This window comes from Schistocerca nitens, chromosome 7, assembly GCF_023898315.1.
Source record: "Schistocerca nitens isolate TAMUIC-IGC-003100 chromosome 7, iqSchNite1.1, whole genome shotgun sequence".
NCBI lineage: Eukaryota > Metazoa > Arthropoda > Insecta > Orthoptera > Acrididae > Schistocerca > Schistocerca nitens.
In genome coordinates this window covers 106,708,921-106,723,675 of record NC_064620.1, presented here as the reverse complement: position 1 = coordinate 106,723,675, position 14,755 = coordinate 106,708,921, and the positions used below count along the sequence as shown (strand labels likewise).

The 14,755-nt window shown below is 39.4% G+C and overlaps 1 protein-coding gene across 3 annotated transcripts in view; it reads left to right on the top strand.

The window, feature by feature from the left end:
• The window catches only part of LOC126194995 (lymphoid-specific helicase-like), a 152,230-nt gene that overhangs the window by 10,218 nt on the left and 127,257 nt on the right, over positions 1-14,755 (top strand). For all 3 annotated transcript variants that reach the window (XM_049933414.1, XM_049933412.1, XM_049933413.1), the window contains exons 3-4: positions 11,517-11,608; positions 11,698-11,822. In XM_049933414.1, coding sequence (XP_049789371.1) covers positions 11,517-11,608; positions 11,698-11,822 — 217 coding nt within the window. The remainder of the gene's footprint in view (positions 1-11,516; positions 11,609-11,697; positions 11,823-14,755) is intronic.

The window sequence follows — 14,755 nt, the reverse complement described above, 5'->3', positions numbered from 1 at the left end:
AAAGCAGACTAGAATACGTTAAAACTGTTGCAGGCACAAGGAGCCATCATAACTTCTCTCCAGCCGACTCTGACAATGTGCAGAGGAGCAGACTGTCCAGTTATAACTATAGGTTCACGCACATGTGTCTTCACAGTGTGTCTGACTCAGGATTCAGAAGCAAAAGCAGCAACATACAACCAGGTTGCTATGTTGTTACTGTTTATGATGGCAAATGGTACTTAGGATGTGTTGCAGAGTGCTGTGAAGCAGAAGGTGATGTACTTGTGAACTTCATGACACCAGCAGGACCAACAAGATCATTTCATTGGCCACGTTTGGCAGACAGGTGTTGGATTCCTTTTGAACATATTCTTATGACAGTTCCAGTTCCTATCACAGTGTCAGGAAGTCAGTACAATTTGCCACTCACAATCGACTGGTTTTTAGCAGTTAAGGTGCAGTAAACATTAATGATAGGTTGTGTTAATCTGTCAATATGTTGTTGCTTGGTGATTAAAACAGTTGTGGGAGAGGATAAGAAGAGGCAGAACAGTTTACGATATGTTTTTACAAAATTGTGTTGTGGAGCAATGGCCACATCACCAAGTACATCTGTCACCTTCCATTGTACACAAATATCTTGCAATAACATGCAGAAATTTTGAGATATATATCATTATGGTTGGAGAGCTGCATCAAACCAGTCTCAGGACTGAGGACCACAACAACAACATCATTATGGTCTACTTATGCAGTGTGTGAAATTTGGCTTGGATACCACTTGTCCCTTTTGTGCTACCACACTTCAAAAATCCCTGTTTTTCAGGTAATTTTTCAAATTTTTGTATTTTCTTGTGCATGTATCTCAGTTTTGTGACTGATATGGGTATGATGAGTTCGGTGTGTGTTTAGGCCACATTAAGCTTACAAAAAAAAAAAAAAAAAAAAAAAATACCCTTTTGAGTGAATTATATTTTGCATAGAGGGCACCTACAATATGTATGTACCTTTTAACGTATTACATTTTTTAAATCACATTTTGGAATTTATTTTCCCTCAGAAATATGTTGTTGGTGTTTTGATTCATGGAGTGTGTTCATCTAAATAGATGTTACTGGCTTGTAAAAATTTCACTGGACTCTGTGGAATAGTTCCAAAGTTATTAAGATCTGAAGTTGGGTCTGAAGATAGATTGCCAGATGCAGGTTGCAATTTCCGGGTCACGCCACCTTCTTTCACAACTCATAACAATTCTGGAACTAATACTTTGTACACGAGTGTTCTACATGTGTTGGAATTAGTGTACTGAATTTCAGTCAAATCTGAGACTATGAGCTGGAGCCCCTGGTTGGACTGACATGGAATGACCCATTGTCAAATTTGGAGGAACATTATTTAGCACAACATTGTCTTCACACCCAGTGAACATGTTCTTGGACGACCACTTTTATTGTGAATCTCATGTTCAGACTTGCTCCACTGTCCTTGTTAATGTGACACCAACATAAAACACTAGTTCAATACGTGATTACTGCAGAACACTTATTAGCACCAGAAAACCTCACTTTACAATGAGAGCTAATGTACGTAGGTGCAGCTATGCATGGCGCGACGTGTTAGTGTTTATCCATGGCGTGGCAGCTGGGGTGCTTTACCAACCGAACTGCTGGTGGCGTGGTTGGGAAAGCTGGCTCGCCATTGGTGTTACCTGGGTGACGGTGTCATGTGCCCTCCGGTGAGCCAAATGTCAAGAGTCGCTACTGATTTTAAACACAGTATAGTGGTCTTATCACTACCCACTGTTTCTAGTGACACTGATACATAGCATAAGCACACAGTCTGGGTTTGTCTTTCATTGATAGGCTTCCATGTAAGTTTGAATTTTTCTGACTTAATGTGATGTGGTCATTTAATGAGAAATGTGTGGGAGGAAGCAAAAATACTGTTACTCTTCTTGGAATTAAGCTCTCAGAATTTCAACAACATACCTCTATGATGCACAGTGCCTCTCTAATAGTGTCCGCCATCTACCTTGTGAGGGTCACACTTGGAGATTCATTTATTTGATAATTCTACAACAAGTACTGTAAATCTCATTGTGGAGAGCCTTAAAGGATGTGGGAAGAGTCAAGCCACTGCACGATACTTCTGTCTCTTGTGTCAGGAACTTTGGCCTCCTGTGAGCTGCAATTACTCCCTCTACTTTCTCTACATCCCTTCATGAAGGAGACCAAGCTTCCAGGGATTTGAAATGAGCCAAATTATACGTTACGTGTTAGAAGAACCCATTGCAGGCTCATGGTAACCCAAGTACATTAAGTAACAAAATGCTAACACATGACTGAGAATTGCAAGGTCTCTGAAGAGGTAGTGTTACCGGCTTGCATTAATATTATTTCTGCACACCTCTGTAAAATAAATATTGCATTTGCATTAGCTGCATATCTTGTGATGGTTATGCTGTAAAACAGTACTATCTTGAAATACACAAATACTCCTAACTTCAAGTCATAATAAGAGACTTCTGAATGCCAAGTCACATTTTTTTTTATTTGTCCATTTGTTGGTGTCATCTCAGTTTCTTAGCCACTTTGGTTCTTAGGAATTTCCTAATGAAAAATTTTGCAGTGTATGCCCATTTCTCTCTGTAATAAGTAATAATGTGTTTGGGATTGTGTCATATAAGTTTTTATAAGATTGAGTTAATCAGTTTAATGTTGTAACCCTGTGTCTCTGCTATCTTGAGTGTCTGAGGAATGGCTGTGTTTAATTCCTGTAGCAGTATCCTTGTGTGAGCGGGAACATTACAGTTTATGGTAAATCTGTAGTAAGTAAAGTCGACGCAATACTGAACCTTGTGGGATACCACATTTGTTTCCAACTCCTAATATAGCTTTTCTCTTGCTTTATTTGAAGTGTAATTAGATGTTGATCAGAAATGTCTGATTAGTGCCTTTAATTTTAAACGATAGTGAAGAATATACTGTGCAGTGTGATGACTGTGGAATGATCTTGGTCTACTTACCGCCTTCTCTTTTCCCTTCCATATTTCAGGAGCACATCACCAGTGAAGAGAGGGGAGGGGACTGATATCTCATTATTCAGAAACATTACCCATAAATACTTGGGTAACGTAGTACTTAATTGATGAAAGGAGAGAATATAAAAATGCAGTAAATGAAGCAGGCTTCAGGCAGTACAAACATCTCAAGTATGAGACTGACAGGATAAGTGAAATTGATAAGCAGGAATGGCTAGAGAACATATGTAAGGATTTAGAAGTGTTGTGTAAGATGTCATACGGAATGGTAAGGAGAGGTGGGCAGGCAAGTTGTTCGGCAGCGGGCATCATAGGAAAGCCAGGCAGGAGCAGAAATGATTAGCAAACAAGTTAACACAGTAAACAGAAGATTTACTTAACTTATATTTTTCCTAGCATATGAAGACTTATTACAAATCATGCAGCAAGAAATAGTTCAGCTATCACTATATCAACAAAGATGAGGCTCTCTGAACTAAAGCACGAACTATGGTGTCGGAGCCGTGACTAGGCGGCATCTGCATAGCGCCACGTAGCGAAGTGACTCTTGAGTGCGAGTAGGCTGTGTGTCTGCCGCTGGCCATCCTATTTCGCGGCGGCAGGGAGAGCTCGTCGTCTAGAGCCGCTGGAGGCATGGCTCAGTGGGAATGCTCCCTTGGGTCCGCTGGATCCTGCACGGTCACTATTGGTGTCTGATGGAAACTTGACAGCTTTGATGCCCGTGGTGTGGTACAGGTATGTGATACCACAAGAAGTATATTTCACTAGTAGAAAGATACACAGGCTACAGGACAATTACAGAGACCTTCAGAGAAAAGAGAAGCAGCTGTATGAATAGCAAGAGCTCAGGTAGAAAACTGCTCCTAAGCAAAGAAGGGAAAGATGAAAGGCGTATATAGAGGATCTATATGAGGGAGATGTACTTAATGGAAATATTATAGAAATGGAAGAGGACGTAGACGAAGATAGGTGGGAGATGTGATGATGCCAGAAGAATTTAACAGAGCACTGAAAGACCTATGTCAAAACAAGGGCCCTGGGAAGAGATAACATTACATCAGAACTATTGACAGCCTTGGTAGAACCAGCCTTTATAAAACTCTTCCATCAGGTGTGCAAGATTTGAGACAGGTGAAAATACCCTCTTACTTCGAGAATATAACAATCTACATCCATACTCCGCAAGCCACCTGACTGTGTGTGGCGGAGGGTACCTTGAGTACCTCTATCGGTTCTCCCTTCTATTCCAGTCTCGTATTGTTCGTGGAAAGGAGGATTGTCGGTATGCCTCTGTGTGGGCTCTAATCTCTCTGATTTTATCCTCATGGTCTCTTCGTGAGATATACGTAGGAGGGAGCAATATACTGCTTGACTCCTCGGTGAAGGTATGTTCTCGAAACTTCAACAAAAGCCCGTACCGAGCAACTGAGCGTCTCTCCTGCAGAGTCTTCCACTGGAGTTTATCTATTGTTTTCGGATTGCATTTCCTTAGGATTCTTCCAATGAATCTCAGTCTGGCATCTGCTTTACCGACGATCAACTTTATATGATCATTCCGTTTTAAATCACTCCTAATGCGTACTCCCAGATAATTTGTGGAATTAACTGCTTCCAGTTGCTGACCTGCTATATTGTAGCTAAATGATAAGGGATCTTTCTTTCTATGTATTCGCAGCACATTACACTTATCTACATTGAGATTCAGTTGCCATTCCCTGCACCATGCGTCAATTTGCTGCAGATCCTCCTGCATTTCAGTAAAATTTTCCATTGTTACAACCTCTTGATATACCACAGCATTATCCGCAAAAAGCCTCAGTGAACTTCCGATGTCATCCACAAGATCATTAATGTATATTGTGAATAGCAACGGTCCTACGACACTCCCCTGCGGCACACCCGAAATCACTCTTACTTCGGAAGACTTCTCTCCATTGAGAATGACATGCTGCGTTTTGTTGTCTAGGAACTCTTCAATCCAATCACACAATTGGTCTGATTGTCCATATGCTCTTACTTTGTTCATTAAACGACTGTGGGGAACTGTATCAAACACCTTATGAAAGTCAAGAAACGCAGCATCTACCTGGGAACACGTGTCTATGGCCCTCTGAGTCTCGTGGACGAATAGCGCAAGCTGGGTTTCACACGATCGTCTTTTTCGAAACTTATGCTGATTGCTACAGAGTAGATTTCTAGTCTCCAGAAAAGTCATTATACTCGAACATAATACGTGTTCCAAAATTCTAAAACTGATAGACTTTACAGGTCTATAGTTCTACACATCTGTTCGACGTCCCTTCTTGAAAACGGGGATGACCTGTGCCCTTTTCCAATCCTTTGGAACGCTACGCTCTTCTAGAGACCTATGGTACACCGCTGCAAGAAGGGGAGCGAGTTCCTTCGCATACTCTGTGTAAAATCGGACTGGTATCCCATCAGGTCCAGCGACCATCCCTCTTTTGAGCGATTTTAATTGTTTCTCTATCCCTATGTCGTCTTATTTTGATATCTACCATTTTGACATCTGTGCGATAATCTAGAGTTGGAACTACAGTGCAGTCTTCCTCTGTGAAACAGATTTGGAAAAAGACATTTAGTATTTCGGCCTTTAGTCTGTCATCCTCTGTTTCAGTACCATTTTGGTCACAGAGTGTCTGGACATTTTGTTTTGATCCACGTACCGCTTTGACATAAGACCTAAATTTCTTAGGATTTTCTGCCAAGTCAGTACATAGAACTTTACTTTCGAATTCATTGAATGCCTCTCGCATAGCCCTCCTCACACTACATTTCGCTTCGCGTAATTTTTGTTTGTCTGCAAGGCTTTGGCTATGTTTGCTGTGAAGTTCTCTTTGCTTCCGCAGCAGTTTTCTAACTCGGTTGTTGTACCACGGTGGCTCTTTTCCATCTATTACCATCTTGCTTGGCACATACTCATCTAACGCATATTGTATGATGGTTTTGAACTTTGTCCACTGATCCTCAACACTATCTGTACTTGAGACAAAACTTTGGAGTTGAGCCATCAGGTACTCTGATATCTGCTTTTTGTCACTTTTGCTAAACAGAAAAATCTTCCTACCTTTTTTAATATTTCTATTTACTGCTGGAATCATCGATGCAGTGACCATTTTATGATCGCTGATTCCCTGTTCTGCATTAACTGTTTCAAATAGTTCAGTTCTAGAATGAGATTTTCACTCTGCAGCGGAGTGTGCGCTGATATGAAACTTCCTGGCGGAGGAAGACGAGGTACTGGCAGAAGTAAAGCTGTGAGTACCGGGCGTGAGTCGTGCTTCGGTAGCTCAGCTGGTAGAGCACTTGCCCGCGAAAGGCAAAGGTCCCGAGTTCGAGTCTCGGTTGGGCATACAGTTTTAATCTGCCAGGAAGTTTCTTAGTTCAGTTCTGTTTGTCACCAGAAGGTCTAATATGTTAGTGCCACGAGTCGGTTCTCTGTTTAACTGCTCAAGGTAGTTTTCAGATAAAGCACTTAAAAAAATTTCACTGGATTCTTTGTCCCTGCCACCCTTTATGAACGTTTGTGACTCCCAGTCTATATATGGCAAATTCTAATTTCAAAGAAATCAGTTGCTAACAAATGTGAATATTTCTGAACTAACAGTTTAATAAGTCATTGTTGCAAAATACTAACACGAATTATGTACAGAAGAATAAAAAAAGCAGGTAGAAGCTTACCTTGGGGAAGATCAGTTTGGATTAGAGAGAAATGTTGGAACAAACGAGGCAGTACTGAAATTATGACTTCTCTTAGAAGGTACGTTAAGAGAAGGCAAACCAAGGCTTATACCATTTGTAGATGTAGAGAAAGATTTTGACAATGTTGACTGGAATACTCTTTGAAATTCTGATGGATGGTAATAGGGGTATGACACAGAGAATGAAAGGTTATTTACAACTTGTATTGAAACCAGGTGGCAATTTCAAGAGTCAAGGGACATAAAAGGGGAGCAGTGGTTCAGAAGGGCGTGAGACAGGGTTGTAGCCTATACCCAATGTTATACAGTATGTACAATGAGCAAGCAGTAAAGGAGAGCAAAGCAAAATTTGGAGTAGGAATTAGTCCAGAGAAAAGAAGTAAAAACTTCGTTGTTTGCAGTGACAACGTAATTCTGTCAGAGGCAGCAGAAGAGTTGGAAGAGCAGCAGAACAGAGTGGACAGTGTCTTGAAAGGTGAATAGATGAATAGCAACAAAAGCAAAAAAAAAAAGGATAATGAATGTAGCCAGATTAAATCAGATGATGCTGAAGGAGTTAGATTAGGAAACAAGACACTAAAAGTAGTAGATGTATTTTGCTATTTGAGAAGGGACACAACTTTTGATGGCTGAAGTAGAGAGGATATAAAATGTTGAGTAAGTGGCAATGGCAAGAAAAGCGTTTCTGAAGAAGAGAGTTTTGTTAACATTAAATATAGGAAGCCTTTTTGAAAATATTTTTGTGGAGTGTAGTTTCAAGTGGAAGTGAAATAAGAGTGATAAACAGTGTAGACAAGAAGAGAATAGAAGCCTAAGAAATGTGGTACTACAGGAGAATGCTGAAGGTTAAACAAGTAGATCACATAGCTAATGAAGAGATGCCAAATAGAATTGGGAAGCAAAGAAATTTTTTGTCATAACTTGACTAAAAGAAGGGATCGGTTGATAGTAAACATTCTCGGACTTCAAGGGGTCACCAATTTAGTACTGAAGGGAAAGGGGAGGCCAAGAGATGAAAACAGTAAACAGATTCAGAAGTATGTAGGTAGTAATAGTTACTTGGAGATGAAGAGACTTCCACAGGGTAAAGTAGCATGGGCAGGTGCCTCACACCAGTCTTCAGATTGAAGCCACAACAATAAGAAGTCCCGCCTGTAATGTGCAATTTGTAGCAGATCAACTTGCCGTGATGTCACTCCTAACACAACTACAAATTGAAGCAAAAGACCTCAAACAAGGCATGCAAATAAGTAATTTTTAATTCCAAATGGAGAGATCCTGAAATCTGTGTCATATCGGAAGGCACTTCCGTGCAGAGAGATAAGTGATATTGAAGTGTGGAGGGCATGATGTTTGTGTAAGTGTAGCAGCAGAGAGCGGGAAAATAGTTTGTATTGCCAACCCTTTTGCTGCAGACAACAATCAGGTTCATTTGCCTACACTGTATCGTATTATACGTTTAGATCTATGAGGAAAATAATAAATTTCAAAACTAATTTTGATGTGTCATCTATGAGAAAGAAATGTTATGTCAGTGTTCATGACATTGTGTCTGCTGCCCCAGCATCATGTCACAAGACGAGAACAGTTGACGCAGCTTTGTGAAGATGTTAAGTAAAATTTTTCTCAAAGACAATTATCTCTGCCAGAAGATCATTGTAACTGATTGCAATATTTGCCATATTATTGCAATTTTGGACAGTATTATAAGTAAAAATGTAATACTTAACAAAATTGACTTCAAAAGATGGCTGAACTAGTTATACGTCCTTGATGTAGAATTTTTTAAAAAGTGTAATTTTTGTGTGTGTGTGTGTGTGTGTGTGTGTGTGTGTGTGTGTGTGAGGGGGGAGAGAGAGAGAGAGAGAGAATCACTGTGGGTAAGAAAGTATTACTGGTAGCAGAGACTAATGCAAAAATTGTCGTGTAAATGTCGGTATGTTCTCATATTTTTTGCTGTCAAAGAGCATTAGGATTTGCTGTCACAGAGCATTAGGAGTGTAAACTTAGTTGTTTGATATTACTGCGAGAGACCACATTTATCCTCCATGGAACAAGCAAAGAACTAACCACCTTCTTCAGATAACTCTAGGAAATGCTATCCAGTGACATAAAAAATCACAGATATCTCAACAGATAAACCTCTGTGTCATTTTAAGACATTTTCCAGTTCGTGTCTTGAAGATGACCTGTCAAAATACCAGTAGTTTTTGGCGACTTTATCCAGCTGCATACTTGCGCTTTTTTAGAGCATAGTAAACACTAGGAAAAGCTTAAATTTCCCACCTATCTAGCTGCTTTTCTCAGGCAATAAGTTGAAGATTATAGTTATGTCACTCGTGGCAGGTGAATATCTGCATGCTCCTCAGTATACAAATTCTCAATCAATAAAGGCTAGGAAGTTCTCATGCACTATTTATGCAATTGATATGTTGACAGACAAATACATTTTTTTTTTTAAAACCATGAGTCTTTAAAACCAAGAACTGTCATTACCTTACTGTGTTCCAAAGTCTACTTAGTAATACAGTCATCACTGAGTTTGTGTCTGAACCATCTAGTTGTAAATTTACAATGATAGGTTTAAGGCTTATATCCATCTACACCTCCCTACCAGTCTTCTTCCGGAAGCTTTCCAGTGTACCACACAGTATGCCCACATTGGTGGGGATTTGGCATCTGTTGCTTTGTGCACAAGTGATTCAGTGTTTTGCTATCTTGAATGTTTTGTTGTTTACGAGCAGCTGTGCCAAAATTAATTCATTCTGATTGTGATGTGAGGGTAAAAGCCAATCTGTGAGACCACATTCAGGTGCAAGTAAGTCAAGTTCTTACATTGTGTTGTGTTACATGTGTAAATAGATGAGCTGCAGAAGTATGGCATGGACTATAGCAGCTTGTAATAGAACACCAACTGCACAGCTGTCTGTGGACGTTAGCATTGGGGGTGTGACAGATTCAGCTGTCGTATTCATGTAGGACAAACATGACATTGAGGATGATGGTGGCCAGCGATAGTCTGCTTGCTCGATTTTCACAGGCACTGGTGGTGGGGTAGTGACCTGTAAAAGCTGGGGGTCACAATGGCACCATTTGTGTAGTGTGTGAAAAATGGCTGAATTTGTCAGAAAGTAGACAGTTGCAAAAATTACATACTGCATCAAATTTTTACATCAACAACAACAACAAAAAAAGGATAAAAGTGGCCAATGGTTTATTTAGGTGAAAAGTGCATTGATAGAAATTACATGTTAAATAAATGTTGGCCATGACAGTGGAGAGGTAGTACTGTCTAACAAACCATTCTTTAACTGTTATATTGCATTCAGTAATGGACATAAAAAATTTAAAAAAGTAGTTACAGGCACAGCTTGTTAAAAGATTACCTCCTAAAAGTATAGTCATTTTTGATAATACTGCATGTTACAACAAGCAGGAGGATAAATCACATTCTTATAGTTCACTAAAATGTGAAATACAGTTCTATTGGCCAGTAAACACAAATTTTGAGACAGAACTGAGGAAAGTTGAACACAGTTGTGAAATGCCAGCCTTCTCCAGTTCATTCATTTGACAAAGTTTTTCAAGAAAATTGTATTGTTTCCCTCTGATTACACCATATCATCCAACTGAAATTCTGAGGACCGATCCGTAACTTTGCAAATGATAAAATCCACATTTGTAATGTCAGCCACCTCTCTCGTTGAGCTGTAAAAATGAATGATGCATTCATTGCTGTTACATTGGAAGACTGGAGAAAAGTGGTGTGTTGCATTAAAATGCTATGTGATGAACATGGGGGGCAGGGGGTTGGGGTGTTGATGGATGAAAAAGTTGTAAATACATTGTCAGTCAGCATGGAAGTGATAAGTCATCATTACTGTCCACGACTCAAATGGCAGGTTGTGAATCAACGCACAACTGAGGAAGGAGGTGACATCAGTGTGGAAGATATTTGTATTATAACTGCCAGTGAAGGGTTGCGAACCGGTAAGGCAACGTAAATATACTGTACGTCCTCTTGCTCTTCTTTTCGCAGGGAGCGCATGAATGAATAGGATACATGGACAGTAGACTCTTTGCAGGACACTGATGTGTATCGTGTGACAGCACTCCATTTTTAAGGAACTGGGGAGTTCACTTTTGTCGTCATTCCTCTCTGTTTCTTAGTCATGAACATAGCAATGCTGCCACTGTGACTAAATTTTCAGTTTGCTTTGCCTTCATAAGGAGGAGAATGAGTTAGTTACTGTGGTAAGAAAACACGGTTAGGGATGTCAGCTGTATGGCAATGGTCAATGACTTTTCTGATCTCTCAAATTCAGATAATTTGCATAGATGCAGTTAAGAATAAAAATAATTTATAATACAGACATATTTACTTCAGCAGGTCAATCCGCCATTGTACAAGACAGTTGATGTAGCCCTTTTGTATGGAGATGGCACTGTTAGTTAGTACCTGTTTTGTTGGAAGGTTAATCCCATATTAAAGGGGCATAGGATATTATCTTGATCCATCATTTGACTCATTAGTGGAGAGCTTTTTTTCTTATAGTTCTGAATATTAAATGTCATAGTGGTTAGTTCCTTCATCTTCCTGAAAATGAAAATGTTTGTTGCATTGTGAGGTGGTTTTTCAAATATTTTATGGTTTCTCTTTGCATAAAATATCATATCATTTGCTAGATTATCAGAAAAAAGCAGGTGTTAGTCATTTGATTTCTTTTTGTTCATTGTAGAAAAAAAGAGCTGAAACCAATTGTCTCTTCCCACAGGAAGTGTGATAACTAGTGATGTCTTGGAAGAAGAAAAACGTCTTGCGGAGAAGGCAGAACAAGCAGAAAGAGAACTGCAGAAGCAATTAGAGGTTTGATTTACCATATACTGCTTTTTTTTTGCTTTAATCTAATGGTTATCAGGACATGCTGGTTGTTTACCGTTGATTTCTAACTGCAGGAACAACAAGCACAAGAACTTAAAGAACAGCGTATGAAGAGGTTATTGCATTTGCTGACTAAAAGTGAATTTTATGCCTGTTTTCTAAAGAAGAAACTTGAAGAGACTCAGCTGGAAAATAAAATGTAAATACCTACTCTCTTATTTGTGCTTTTAAAGGAAATCTGTATTGCCTGATAATTTTTCTTAACAGTTTGAATTTAATAGTGCATTATTTATTCGACATTTGATTTAAAAATGTGGTGGTGGTGGTGGTGGTGGTGGTGGTGGTGGTGGTGTCCTGGAATGTGGTCCAGAAGATCTCAGGTTAAATTCTGTCAGCTCTTGGATTTTTTGTGCTACTTTTTTCACATCTGGTAATGTTTGTTAATGTGCAGTATACTGAGTTATTAAAGTGTAGGACTCAGAGTAAAAGTAAATTTTGTGATAGTTGTTATAGTTGCAGCATTTGTCTTGCACAATACAGTAAGAGGTGTCATTACATCGGATGAGGAACTTGAAATGGGTGATACTGTATTTGCTAGAAGGGTATATGGAAAAATTCCAGTGCTAACAAAGTGATGCTAACATTACTCACAGTGCAATGAGTGGGACATTCATTAAAAATGTATTTACATTGCAGTGGTTACAAAATTGAATTAAATTTACAAAGTGTCAGTTTGACAGCCACATTTTTATTTCTTTTACTTTCAGGTCTTTAATTTGTTTTCAGTGTTACCATCCTTATTTCATATTTCACAAACATGCAGTGTAGTTTTATTTTACATTCATGCTCAAGACACTAATCTTTGGTAGAATTGGTATTTTGAACGTTGTCTGTATGTAGGTTTTTAAGACATGCTTCAGACAAAGTTCTATAACAGAATCGTGGCTGGTGTGTTGCATATTTGCCTGTAATTGGAATTTATTTTAAGTTAATCAGCTCAACGTAAACATTGTCCTTGGTCCCCGTTTGAAGTTACATCGTCTCATTTATTTTTACATTTATATATTTATCATTATTCATCCAAGGATCATTTCACAACGATACAGAATTTGTCGAGGTAATAGAGTGCCAAATTATCTTCACGATCCATATGGGAATGATGTTGGGGGTTATAGTACAAGGGTTGAAACTCAAATAGTGGCAACTATTTATTCACAACCAATACAAAAGAATTACATATTTGCACCTGTTACTGTCCTTCAAAGTAGTCACCAGCGTTGTGTAGAACCCATTGCCAGAGATGTGGAAGGTGTGGTATACCGTTAACAGAACCTGTTCTGTTGATGGTGCGAATGGAGTGGTCTACTGCCTGTCGAATCTCTCTAACATTCCTGAAGCAAATGCCTTGAAGTGGTTCCTTCATCTTCAGAATCAAATCAAAGTCACAAGGACCTAAGTCCGGAGAGTATGATGGCTGGTACAGTACTTCACAGTACCATTGACCGAACAGAGCAGTCACAGCTTGCGCTGTATGCGCCCGCGCATTGTCGTGCAAAATGATGGGTGGGTTGCGCAGAAAGTGTCACCACTTCTTTCGCAAAGCTGTTTGCCGTTGATGCTCCAAAAATGAACAGTAATACTCTGCATTGATAGTCATCCAATCTTGATCCGACTCCGTTGTTCTTGTTTCGAAAACATAGTGACACCATTACATTAGACCGCTCGTTCACAAGTGACTGTTTCCCTCGATTGTGCGCATGCCGTGATATGGAACGGGCAAGTCCATTTGCTCGGAGGTACGGTAGGTATGTCAACAATGTGTGCTATCAGCGACAATGCGACAGCAGTAGATTCCATTGCATAGTGTCTCCACAGCAGTGTTGCCACTATTTAAGTTCCAATCTACGAATATTCCTAGTCATGATTTAAAGTTGCTTCTTGAAACATTGTCACCAGACTTCCTAGGGATGGTTTCCCCTAGGGATGGTTTCCATGTATCTTACAGAGTCTGCCAGTTCTTTCAACATCTCAGTGACACTGTCCAGTGGATGAAACAAACGTTTGACCATTAAACAAGTGATTTGTAAGTAATCTCCTGTGTTGACTCATTGAATTTCCCTAATAAACTGAAGTTTGCTACCTGCTTTACCCACAACTGAGCTTATGTGAGTGTTTCATTTCTTGTACCTACTGTTGTACCCAAGTATTTGAGTGAGTTTAGTGATTCCAGCTGTAACTCACTAATATAATATTAATAAGATACTATGTTTCTCTTTCATTTTGTGAAGTGCACAATTTTACATTTTTGAACGTTTCAAGCAAGCTGCTAATCATTGCACCACTTTGAAATCTTATCAAGGTCTGACTGAGTATTTCTAGTGCTTCGTTCAGACTGTACTTTCTTGTAGGTAACTGTATCATCTGCAAAAGTCTGAGGTTACTATTGATATTGTTCACAAGGTCATTAAAATAAAACATGAACAGCAAAGAACCCAACACACTTCCCTGGAGAACACCTGAAGTTACTTGTATATCTGTCAATGACTCTCCACCCGAGATAACATGCTGCATCCTCCCTACCAAGAAATTTTCAATCCAGTCTGGCATTTTGTCTGGTGCACCATGTGATTGTACTTTTCATAATAAGCATATGTGTGGTAATGAGTCAAACACTTTTCAGAAATGGAGAAGTACTGCATCTACCTGCCTGCATTGATCCATGGCTTTCAGGATGTCATATGAGAAAAGAATGAATTGGGTTTCATATGATGTAAGTTTTCAAAATCCATGCTGGTTGGCATTGAGGAGGCCAGTCTGTTCTCGATACCTCATTGTTGGAGCTCAGAATATGTTAAAAGATTGTGCAGCAAACTGATGTCAAGGATATTGGACATGACTTTCGTGGATTACTTCTGTTACCCTTCTTGTAGACAGGTGTGAAAGAAAGCAACTACTGAGCACATTTCTCTGTTTGAGGGAACTAAGACAGATAATAGTTAACAGAGAGGCTAACTCAATTGGGTATAGAATCTGATAGGGATTCCGTCAGGCCCTGGGACTTTGCTCAGTTTTAAAGATTTCAGTTGTTTATCAACACCACTGACATTAATATCTGTATGACTCATCCTGATG